The 13020-nt window shown below is 35.1% G+C and overlaps 2 protein-coding genes across 2 annotated transcripts; one reads left to right on the top strand and one right to left on the bottom strand.

The window, feature by feature from the left end:
- Positions 1-2163: 2163 nt before the first annotated feature.
- LOC142609751 (uncharacterized) lies at positions 2164-7195 on the top strand. The gene is made up of 2 exons (XM_075781461.1): positions 2164-2331; positions 5946-7195. Exon 2 carries the CDS (start codon positions 5968-5970, stop codon positions 6877-6879), a length of 912 nt encoding a protein of 303 aa, XP_075637576.1. The 5' UTR covers positions 2164-2331; positions 5946-5967; the 3' UTR covers positions 6880-7195.
- Positions 7196-10785: 3590 nt separating this feature from the next.
- LOC142608776 (putative F-box/kelch-repeat protein At4g22430) lies at positions 10786-11796 on the bottom strand. Its single transcript, XM_075780456.1, has one exon. It carries the CDS (start codon positions 11794-11796, stop codon positions 10786-10788), a length of 1011 nt encoding a protein of 336 aa, XP_075636571.1.
- Between the last annotated feature and the right edge of the window lie 1224 nt (positions 11797-13020).

Here is a 13020-nt window from a genome sequence, read left to right on the forward strand (position 1 = left end):
CTTTGCCGGTCCAGTTTTGTATATACATTTTGATTTGGTGCCAAATCTGGGAAAATTTTTCATCAAAACACATGATTAGATAATATTTTTACTGGTTACCTTCAAATTCCACCCACGGCCTCCTTCCCTCTTCTCCCTTTTTGAACTAACCAAGCCATAAGGGCTCGAGCTCATTGGAAAATATCAATAATGATTCTAAGAAACTGTCTTTACCCTTTTTGTTTGGAAAAATTCTAACATCACATAAAATGACACAATTTGTGCTATAACTCTCTACGTAGCAGACTGTGAATGGTAGAGAAAAAGCAGTGAAAGTTGGATATATTCACTTGGGCTACCTTCAAATTCCACCCAAGCCCCCCTTCCCTCTTCCCCCTTTTTGAACTAACCAGGCCACAAGGGCTTGAGCTCATTGGAAAATATCAATAATGATTCTATGAAACTATCTTTACCCTTTTTGTTTGAAAAAATTCTAACACTACATAAAATGACACAATTTGTGTTATAACTCTCTATGTGGCAGACTGTGAATGGTAGAGAAAAAGTAGTGAAAGTTGGATATATTCACTTGAGCTACCTTCAAATTCCACCCAAGGCCCCCTTCCCTCTTCCCCCTTTTTGAACTAACAAGGGGGAACTAACCAATCCACAAGGGCTCAAGCTCATTGGAAAATATCAATAATGATTCTAAGAAACAGCCTTTACCCTTTTGTTTGGAAAAATTTTAACACCACATAAAATAGTACAACTTGTGCTACAACTCTTCATGTGGTAGACTATAAATGGTGGAGAAAAAGTAGTGGGTTCCTATGAAAGTGGCAGGTAACCAGTCACGATCTAACACGTAAAATAATTGTAGCAAAAATTGTAGTAATTTGTCTAATACTAAAACTACTTGATTGTTTGGGCTGTGCATAAGTTAGTCTTTCTCAAAGAGGGGAGAATAATGTAAAAGAGCCACCATAGTTTTTTTTTTTCTTCAGTAAGTCCTAAATCTTAATTATTATTTAATTCAGAGCCTCAAGATAAGTTTGTTAGGAGTTGACTTATTAATTGAATAGAATAAAAGTAAATTTTTATTACCCAAGTTTTAAAAAATTTTATATTCGTAATAAAGAAAGTTTAAAAAAAATTTAAAATGTTACTCCAACTGAAATTCTCTTACCAACTATTTCAAGAAACTTAGAATAAATTTATTACTCCTATTTTATTATATATATTTTGATCATATATCATAATTCTGTGTTTTAGTTTAACACATCCACCAAGTACCAATTACCCACGTGCATTGGACTCATAAATATTTAGATATCACATTCCAAAGCTTTTTTTATTCAAAGCCTCGTGAAAGTCCCACACTCACTTTTTCTCTTTGGAAGTGGCAGAGACACAAGCTTGAAGAAGTAAGTTTTAATGGCAGCACTTGAGCATTATCTACAATGACTTGAATTTTTGTTTTGTTTTGTTTTTTTTTTTTTTTTTCTTCTTCAATCTAATGTGAATCTTATCTTTCTTCTTCTTCTTTTTTTCTTCGATCCGTGTGAACTGTGAAGCAAACCCAAAATACACATCGGCCAAATCTTTAGTTTTGGCCGGTATTTGCCGAAACACACTATAATGATTGAAATGCCCCAAAACTGGCAAGATTTTGACCCGAGGTGGAACAAAGGGTATTCCAGTTCCGGATTGTATACTGGTACAAGAAATTCCGTCCGTTCTAGCCGGAACGAAACGAAATTCATAACATTTAACGCCTCATTTGGCAACAGTGTTTAAATAACGAAAATTATTGTTTAAAACGCCACAACATATATTTTCACACATTTTTTACTCACACGTATTTTCACAAAACTTAAACAACTTATTAGAAATCTCTTACCAAATAGCCCAAATTCCCACCCCCCCCCCCCCCCCAAAATCCCTTTTTTATTTTTTATTTTTTTTATTTTATAGTATTTAAGAAAGGGTGTACAAAACAAAACTTTCGGCCTCTAGCTTCTTCTTGCTGTTGTTGTGGGTATAAGGTTTGGGTTGGGCTTTTACATGGAAACATAATCCATGTTCCAAATTTTTGTAAGTCCCTTCGGTCTTCTCCAAAACCATTGGGCCTCCTAACCCACACTGAAGTGAAATGCACACCACCAATGCTGTTGTGCACAGTGCACACACGCCAGTACACTACTCTCTCTCTCAATTTTGGTGATACACACAGAGACCATAGACGACTAGTCGTGTGAGTCTGTAGCAGAGCATTGGGAGAGTAATTCTTCAGCTTCACCTCTCACTTCTTCAGCTGCCAAACTCATTTCTCTCTCTCTTTCCTCTGTTGTGGTAAGCTTCCATTTCCTTATTTCTTTCGAAGATCTAATACCCTCTCATTATTTCAATTACACTACATGGTAATGGCATGCCCAGTTCCATTAAATTTTAATTAGCTTGCTTTCTTAGCTTAGAGAGTCTGAGATCAGAATGTTATGTTTTTTTTTTTTTGGTGGAAATTTTCGTTCTGGGTCTTTGATTCTCTGTATTGAATACATTCATAGTAAGGTTTTGCAAAAAAATTGGATTTTGGATTTGGGTATTGTAGGTTGATATATATATATATATATATATATTAATTCCATTATCTGTTTTGTTTTAATCAGTTTGTGGGTTTTTAATTTGATGTGGTCTTTGGGAATGGGTTATTAGAGACGTGTACTTAGTTGTTGCCATTTTTGTCATTTTTGCATTTAGTTCTCAGAGATTATGGTAGATTTTGAAACCCATTTGTTGGTAATATTGATTGGAGTTTTAAGAGTAGACAAGCTGTACACATATTTGCTGGATTCTTTTTTGGAATTGGATTTCATTACTTGCTATGAGTTTGGTTGTGTTATTCTAGATTACTGAAGAAAAGAATTCACCTGTTAGGCAAAATTCCTCTAAGAACTTTGCTCTCTTTCCACCTAAAACATTGTGTTTGTATAGGCTTCAGTTCCTAGTGGTGTTTGCTAAGATATATATATATATATATATATATATATATATATATATATATATATATATATATATATATTCATCTTGATAAATAATTAAGTAAAGATATATATATTATTCAAAACTAAATAAGAAAATCCCTGATATAATAAATTTCAATTCAAACTGTCTAAGATTCAAATAATTACAATCCAATTTAAAAATTTTGGGTTTAAATAAATTTTCACTTACCTCAATTTTTTTTTTGTCTTCCTCCTTTTACTTTTTTTTTTCTTTCTTCTTTTTCTTCCTCTTCTCTCTCAGCTCTATTGACAGATTGTGATGATTAGATGTTTGCTATACGGTATGGTATGGGGGTGGGGAAATGTTGAGTAATAGGTTTTATCTTTTGGGACCAACAGCAATCAAGCTTTAGTCCCAAAATTTTGGTGTTGGCTATGGATCCTCAACATACCAGTCAGGAATAAAAAAAACTTTTTTCTTTTCATTATTTTATATTTTAATAAACCTGTAACTTTTTAAAATTGTTGGATGATCTAATCTTTTAAGAAGGTCCTCAACTTTGTCTCCATTTTTTTTTTCAGTGTATGCAATTCTAAAACAGTTAAAAAAAGTTTTTAATATTTTATATATGCATATTCCCCCTATAAGTTTGTAACGATAGGATTGATTGTTTTTAGGATTCAACTTTTATATCTCAGCTATAGGTTTTACCTCATTGGTGTTTTGTTTGTTTGCTCTTCACTCTTCATTGGGTTATGCCCGAGAGGGTGTTAGAGTTGTTGGCTGGCTGGAAAGGAGGCTTTGGTGGTCACCACTGTGCTAATTTATGGGGGGCAGTTCTCTTTTTTCATTTTCTTGTAATTTTTGGTGTGCTCTATGTTTTTCATGCATAGAGCAGCCTCTTTTGTGTATATATTATTGTTACTTGCCAAAAAAAAAAGAAAAAAAAGAATATATGATTGGATGGCTGCATTGAGTAGCCATTCATTTTCCAATTTGGAGGATTTTTAAGACGTCTGTAATTTTTATGGCTACCCTAATATACTGCCTGTGTAATTGGGGTGCATTTGATTTTCTTTATATTCAATAAAATTTTACTAGTAAAAAAGGGTTCTACCTCACACATGTTTATCTTGCTGTATGGGAGCATCCTGGCGCTTCCATTGTTTCTATTATCTGATAATTTCTCATTAGTGAACCATGAAATTGTTTTAGCCAAAAGAAAAGGGAATTTTTTTTTTCATGAACTTAATGGTATGCTTTGTAGATATGATGTGTAAATTGATGGTAGTCAATAAAGTTCAGCCCAACTCATTCCTTTCCAACTTGATAACCCTATCTAAGTAGAGTTGCCAACTTTGTAAATATGATTGTACGTGTAAATCAATCAACTTCATGTTTTCAAAGACCCAATATTGTGGTGTGGATACATAGTGCCTTTGTGGCGTTTTAGTATTTTTACTTTCTAGTTTATTTCCAAGCCTGCTGGTAAGGAAGATGAATCTAAAGAATCTTAAGTGTCTCTTCTAGGATAAGCATCAGCTAGAATTCAAAGAGAGTACAGGCTGTAGTGGTGTTTCAGATGCCATAGATGATATTTATTCAGATACTATGATTCAGGGATATCATTATGCTCTTAAGCATCTTGTGCCAAGTCCACCTTTTCTTTCTTGTGGTAATCAGCCTAAGCACTTCTATTTACTTTTGAAATCCAGTGCTGTAGTGAATTGTAACTCGCACCTTTAAAAGCTCAGCCCTACTCTTGTGGATGCTTAAAGCTCAGCCCTACTTTATTCCTCTCATAAATGACATTGCCTGTTCAGCTGGATTCTGTGTTTTTAAAAGCATGACTTTTGCTTTGTATTGAAGACCAGATTTGCTGTGTTTGGATGAATGTGCGTGGAAAGAACCTTGAGTGTCTTGTGTCTGGAATCTGGATTTTATCCAACACACACATATATATCCTCAGATTTTGACGAGTGTCAATTTGGTCCTTGGACTTTCAACTTGAACAACTAACCCTTTTGACACTAGGTTTGTGACAATACATACCTTCTTTTATAATTTTTAGTATAAACGTAATGTGCTCATGTTTATAATGACATACAAAATTATTGATGATGTGGCAGAAACCGTGTGCACAGCACACGATTAAATCTGTTAACCTTTAAAAGAAGATTTACTTTGCCACAAACCTAATATCTAGTGATTAATTGTTTAAATCTAAAGATCAATGGCCAAATTGACACTCACACTCACATGAAAGTCCAAGGGTGATATTTATTAAAAATTCCATGAAAACAACAGGCTCTTGAAACTTGAATGTTTGCAGCAGTGCTTTACTTGATGTACACATAATTGAGAATGAAAAAGATTTCAAGGGGAGTTTGGAGCATTTAGTTGTTTAATCAACATTGTGTTTGAGACTCTAGAAATGGCACTAAGGAGTTGGTAGACATATTGTTTTGTAATCTCTTCTTTACATCATAGAAGCCCTTATGTGTTTGATGGATAGCTTAAAATGAAATTTAAATGGATTTTGGAAAATATATTTTCAATCTTTCCATCATTGATTGTTTTCCTATTTTAGTAGTGTTTGTTAGTCAAGAGGTTGGGCCTTGGTGTAATGGCAAGTGCCTTCTGCCAAGAAGCAACAGGTAATGGGTTTGAGTCAAGGGATCAGCCTCTCCAAAAAATTGGGGGGTAAAGCTACCTACCATGACCTCTCCCAAACCTGCAAAAGTGGGAGCTTTGTGCACTAAGTACGACCTTTCCTTTAGTGCTTCTTAGTCATTAGGAAAGAAAAAGAATAAAAAACTGAAAAAAAAATTTGTGAGACAAGCTGGAAGACTAAAAAAGGCTAACAAGGAATGCTAGGATGACTGAGTGGATGTTCATATCTTGTTTCAGTGTTTTGTTACTTTTTGTACACTGTTATAGTTGATATAGTTTTGTATCTGCAGGAGGAGCTACATCTGGGATTTGATGAATGGTGCTTCTGCATCTAGTAGCCTACGTTCAGCTTTCTCCCACTGTGTACAACAAGTGCGTAGCTATGATTACCATCACTATCTCTGCCTCCTTGAACTTCCCCCTCCAATGCGGAAGGCTGCTTTTGCACTCCGTGCCTTCAATGTTGAAACAGCGAGAGCAATGGATGTTGCTTCTGATCCCAGGGTTGGGCTTATGCGCCTCGTCTGGTGGCAGGAAGCTATAGACAAAATCTATGCTAAAAAGTTAATAGATCACCCCACAGCACAGGCTCTATCATCAGTGATATCTGAGAACCAAATCAGCAAGGGGTGGTTGAAACGGTCTATTGAAGCTCGGATCAACGATGCAAGAAGAGAGGTTACTGATATTCCTGAATCCATTGAAGAGTTGGAGAAATATGCCGAGGATACTGTATCAACTATTCTGTACATGACACTTCAAGGTGGTGGTATCAGGTCTACTGCAGCTGATCATGCAGCATCTCATATTGGCAAAGCAAGTGGCCTCCTTTTGCTGCTTAAGTCACTACCTTACCATGCCAGTCGTAACCAGCATTTTTCATACATACCAGTTAAAGTGGCTTCCAAGCATGGCTTGTTGGTGAAGGAGGGCGGTCGTTCAGAGATCCTCTTGGATTCTCGTGAGCATTTGTGTGATGCAGTCTTTGAGATGGCATCAGTAGCTAATATCCATCTACAGAAGGCTCGTGAACTAGCTGGAACAGTGCCAGCTGAGGCTCGCCCAGTGCTTCTGCATGCTGTTCCCGCTCAAGTTCTCTTGGATTCCCTGAGGAGGGTAAATTTTGATGTATTTGATCCAAGGTTATCAAGAGGGGTCCTGGGTATTCCTCATTTGTGGTATCAACTTAAACTGAAGTGGAATTCATGGAGGGGGACGTATTGAGACTTGGTTCTGGGCTTTCACCAATTCCAACAAGAAATTCTGTCAGGTGGGAAATAATTTTGCAGATAGAGTATTGTAGTTTTAATTTATTTACAATAATGGGGTTTTTTTTCCCATGAAACCCTCAAGTAACTTCACTTTTTCGTCCTATAAAAGCAAGGAAGTTCTTGCAGAGTGATTTATATGTAGCCCGAAGCCATGTTCTATTCTGACACACTCAAGATTTTCATTTTGTTAGTCTCACGAAAAAAATTTGACGGACTTGTATTTTTTTTTTGTTAAATGAAATATTATAATAGAAGATGACATTTATAAATGTGTCTCAAACCCTTCTTAAAATAATGTGATTATTTTTAATAAATATCATTTTTTTTAAGATTAATAAATTGTAGTTGATAAAATATATTAGATTTTTCAAAATTAAGCTATCTATATTTATTATTTCATTGTGTTTTAAATTTTGTAAGTTGAGATATTTTGTAAATAATGTAATGTATAATTAGAATTTGTTTCTAATGCTCCTTACAAATAGTTTATCATTTATGGGTCTTGAATAACCTAAAGAGTAAATAGTTATAATTAAGTAAATATATCACTTATATCAGAAGAAAAAAAATTACAAAACTTTAATAACATGAGAAAAATGTAATTTTATCAAGAGCTTGCTAATAATTAACAATATGTTGAGAGTATGATAATTATCAATAAAGTAGCTCATCTTTCTGCGCAAACCTCTTTTTCCAAAGATTCACCGAATGGACCAAATAAACCGAAGTGGACCGAATGGATAGAAATGTTACACTAATGTAGCTCAACAAGAGCATAATAATAATAAATGTTATACTTCAACTTTAAAATATTATATAGATATAGATTGTGTTAATAAATGTTACACTTCAATTTTAAAATATTATATAGATATAGATTGTGTTTGTATATGTGGCAAATTTTCATGAGGTCAAATAAAAAATTACCATAATTATAAATGGACTAGTAATTTACCAATGCAATGCACGGATAATATTGTAATGTTTTATGTTAGATGATTTCAAAGAATGTTGTATATATATTATAACATAATTGTTATACAACTTTATTAGTAATGAGTTTATTATAAAGAGTAACAATTATAGATTGCACACGTATATCTATTATAATTATTCAATTGAAGTAATGAGAAATTAAAAAAAGAAAACAACTTTTGTGGAATATTATAATATAAAAGTTGATATAGGATGCACATTTCTCTTTCTCTTTCATTCTAAAACAATATACACTTTTCAAACACTCACAGTCATTCACTTCATTTACAATATCCACAAATTCATAACGTCCAACCTTAATATCAAAATCATAATTGCCATTGTCACTCAATATAAAATGCAACCCTCATTTCCTTGGTTATAGCCAATTCAAGCAAGTTAGGATTAGATGAAACAACAATATTAGATTTAGGTAAGTGTCGTTGAAAGATTAAAGATAAATGACATTGTTTTTTGTTATGTGTGTATTTTACATGGGATAGCATGAAGGGCTATGGACATATATATATAAAGGGGTAGAAGTGTAAGGAGTGAAAATTGTGAATTAAAATACAATGAATTTTGTGTGTATGTGTGAAGAATGAAAAGTCTTGAAACATTGAATCAAAAGATACAAAAAATATTAATTTTTTAATTAGAAAAGTCTTGAAACATTGAACCAAATGAAATAAAAAATTAATATTTAATTCGTTCTTATCTTTAATTTGGCACTTGAGAATATTTTAATTTTTTTTGTATAGAATGCTTCACTTGGTAGAACCTCATACTTTTCAACATGAGGTCTTTGCTTTTATATATATATATATATATATATATATATATATATATATATATATATATATATATATATTTTTTTTTTTTTTTTTTTTTGATTACATGAGTCATGACACTGACAATGCCCAAACCAGCTAGATAAAACCATCATAATTGCTTCTAAAACTACAATTTCAATGAGGCATGTTATTCTTTAAAAATGTCAATTGATCTCTTGGAGGTTTCTAGGCTGTGTTTATGACATCAATGGTCAGAAGTAGCATTATAAACATTATTGTTACTCTTGCTACCGTCGGGATAAATCTGACCTCACTCGATAGATTTCGGCAACATGACTTCCTATACCCACTTATCTTTCGGGAATATAGTTATACACTTGCTCATGGTTTAAATAGATACATGTTGTTGGAAAATATAGGTTATGATAATAAATCTAGTTTTTCCACTAAAATGGGGTGGAATGCCTGTATGCCTAATCTATGCAGAGTAGGTGCTCTATTCAACAATATGGGGTGCCCCTGCATAACTTCCTGAAGTATTTCCCATAGAACCAGAATGGATGGTTTTATGTCTATTACCAGTTCTTCCTCCCGAGTTGAGACCGATCATTCAGAAAGACGGGGAGTTTTATAAAACGTTCTTGATGGAAAAAAATGTGAATGAAAGATCCCACTGAATTGAATTGGGCATCGACATATTATATTGTTTTAGCTCGGTGGAAACAAAATCATTTTCCTAAGGATTCTTTCAAATAGAAATAGAGACGCACCACTAATTCCATACAGATTACTTCTCAATACAATTTCTTTCAAATTCATCAAAATTTCATTTACTGATTCTTGAATACCTATTAAGGTAGAATATTCATGTGGTATTTTCTCAGATTTTGCGCGTGTGATATATGTTCCTTCTATTTCTCCGAGCAAAGCTCTTCGCACCGCAATGCCTATTGTATCGGCCCTCCCCCACTTTTGAATTGCCGAAACAAGAACTTTATGTGAGAGTCGAAGCCCCTAAAGGGGAATTAGAGGAATGATATTGGAGGTACCAAAAACTAGAAGAACCATATAAGTAGAGGTTTGACTTACCTCTAGTACTTTTTAAAAATGAATCTTCTTTTGTTTTAATGAGAGATTGCTATATCACCCCCTAACATTTTTTTTTTTGTTGAGAATCACAAATTTCATCACCCACTAACTAAATAAAATGTGAGGATAACCCACTACTTATCATTGTATATTTAAAACAAAAGGACGTGTTTAATTAAAAATGTACGGGAAGTAAACGAAATCCTACAAGTAGATTGTCATCATTAACATGTGTTTTCCTGAATTAATTGCAAAAATTATATTGTTTGTCATAATTGTAGGCACTAATGGAGAGAAAAGTCAAATAAATAAGTGCATCATAAGCACAAAATGAGGGCTGCTGGGAATTGAAAGCATAGCACCAGAAATCCAAGTCGTCCACTTTGATTAGTAAAACTCAGAATTACAATAAATTACCTTTCAATCAATGGAATAATTAACGGGGAATGCAAAGTAAGATTACTGTAGTCTAAAATGCATGAGAAAATATATAGCAGTTGTGTAAAGAGAAATAATAAAAGCTGTTACAACCTCAGTCACTAACAATTGTTAGAGCATTCAAATTGCAATGGGAGTGGAGGAACTGGTGTTGGCCACAATGGTTGCGAAAGTAAGAATACAGAAGATAATTCCCTCCAATATGATGAATAATATCTTAGTTGGCCAGCCAATTTCAATTCCCTCGTCCACATGTTGAACGCGACAAGGTAATGGCGGAATTTAAAGAAGACAATTTCACCATTGTTTGGGTGAAAAGCTAGGAATTCCACCTTTCTACCACCGCCATTCTCTTTAAACCCAACAAGCCTAGAATCTTCATAAACCATGTTTTCGGAGCAAACTTCGTGCTTCATGCACCACCTACCTGCATTATTGTAATCCTCGAGTTCCCAAACATATATGCTGAAAGTATGGTTGAATGGAGCCCCAGGATTCAGGAATATACGAAGGCGCCTATGAAACGCTCCAAAGGAGAAATCGTTCGTGGGAAAAAAAATATGTCAATGTCGGCATCGAAACGCTCCAAAGGATAAATCAGGGGGAAGGTTTTTGGGTAACTCAATATAATGGCATCGTTTTGCATCGTTGAAAGGATCGAACACCACAAAACCTTTGATCATTCCATTTTCTTCTATATCCATCCAATGCAGCTTCCCATTGCAAGCAACAACATCATGAGCACCCTTAAACGAATCTCTGACGGGATTCAATACCCGCGGTGACGAAACAACTGATTTGCACCATTTACCAATCTCGGAAGAAAAAATCTCCATGTGTAACTGAGTGGTATTGGGTTCATTGTGAGAATGAACGAGTACCACCACCTTATACCTGTAATGCGCATTTTTGTCACAGTTATGGGCATCGCAAATAAAGCCAACCTTAACGGTTCTGTTCTCTCTCAGAAGTGGGAGCTTGAGCCATTGTTTGGTAAGTGGATTGCAGATGTAGTACTTGCGAAAGCTTAGACGAGGAGGCCTCAATTTCCTTCTAATATTTCGTCTGTATACTAGCAATAAGTCATTGAACGATGCAATGATGCCAAACTTATAAAACAAGTTTAAGTGTTTGAAACGAGGAAGAAAGTTAAGAAAACCAAGTCCGCCAGGGCTCAACTCAGAATTATTGGATGGAAGAACCTGGGTTTTTTCCTTAAGAAAAGTCGCATGCGCTACCAGAAGATTAAAAGGATCTGAGTCTGAGTATGAGTCTTGGTGGTGGTGGTGAATGAAGCTGCAAGCAAAGAGGGGATTGGAAATAAGTGAATACCAGCTCTTCGAAACGGATTTGCTTTGGTGAACAGTTCGGCAAGGGAGTCGATAAAGGATCTCCAACAACATAGAATCAGGGATTGTGTTGAAGAATTCATGGGACGGTTCTGGTTCATCACGATGTTTTATTCTTCGAATTCTTTTGCGACATGGAGTCTGAATTGGATTTTCTTCTGGGTTTTCTTTTCTTATTTTGCGACGTGGAAGCAAAGAAACTTCTGCACTTGACTCTAATGCCATGGCAATCGCAATAGCAATAGCAGAAGCAGAAATTTATTAGGGTTTTGCTTTGTAAATTTATAGTTTTATACTCTGTTTTATAGGTGCAGGTCTCCTTTGTTGTTGTTTGCTGTCTAAGGCGGCGTCATCCTCACCGTTCATAGAGTTATTCACCAATTTGACTTTTCTTTATTTTATTGAGAAAACATTCTATCAGGTTGTGGCGTAATACCAGTGTTTTACGCCAGCCAATAGACTCCTGCCACGTAGACAAATATTAAATCCCTCTCTAAACAGACAAAAGCTCACACCATTCACCTCAGAGCTCAGCCATCAGGCAAAAAAGCTCACGCCATTTACCTCTGCCTCCTTCACGCCGAACCTCCACCGCCGCCACACAGATCACCGGAGCAGAACGATTTCGAAGAAGAAAGAGTTCTCGCCGTGCCCTCTGCTTCCTCCTCTAGGGTTGTGCCGTCCTTTGCTTGCCCAAACCTCCACCACACCACACACCGAAGCTCACCGCCACAGAGGTCGCCGGAGCTGTGCGTGGAGCTTGGAAATATACCGGAGCCACGATCCAAAGGTTTGTTTTTCATGATTTTCCCTTTTCCCCAATTTGGATTTCAAATTATTGATGGGTTTTTCTGTTTTCTGGTTTTATGGGTTCAGTACAGTTGTGTTTGGGATTTTGGGTTTTGGAATTGGAGTTTAAGGGTTCTGGGTATTGCTAGTTTTGTGCTAATATTACTCATTACTAATAGCTTGAGGTTTTGTGCTAATTTTGTGCTAATGTTGGGTTTTGTGCTGATATTATTAGTCTTTGAATTGTTATTTCTGGGTGTGATTTTGAGAAGAGAAAACATTATTGATGGGGTTTTCTGGGTTTATGGCTTTATCAAACCTGTGGATGTTTGAGGAGGCCTGGGAATATTGGGGATGTTTCTATGTATGTTCCTGGTTTTCGGATTCCTAAACCTATTGATTTCTCCCATTCATTAGGTGATCGTTATAGAAAAAACTTGATATTGCTTTACTAATTGTGAGACCTCAGTTATTGAAACATTGGATAATTTTGTTGTTTATAGGAGGTTCAACCTTAGCTGATCTTCAGCGGGCTCTGGAAGATTACTTGCCTGTTCTTTTAGGACTCGTTAAAGATGGTAAAGCATGTATTAGTGCCACTATGATTTGAATGTTTTAACTGTTTTGGATAATTCATAATAGTGGCGCTTATCTGTTATT

This window comes from Castanea sativa, chromosome 9 (assembly GCF_040712315.1).
Source record: "Castanea sativa cultivar Marrone di Chiusa Pesio chromosome 9, ASM4071231v1".
Taxonomy (NCBI): domain Eukaryota; kingdom Viridiplantae; phylum Streptophyta; class Magnoliopsida; order Fagales; family Fagaceae; genus Castanea; species Castanea sativa.

Coding starts and splice junctions, on each gene's coding strand:
- LOC142609751 (XM_075781461.1), top strand. CDS start 5,968: ATGAATGGTGCTTCTGCATCTAGTAGCCTACGTTCAGCTTTCTCCCAC.
- LOC142608776 (XM_075780456.1), bottom strand. CDS start 11,796: ATGGCATTAGAGTCAAGTGCAGAAGTTTCTTTGCTTCCACGTCGCAAA.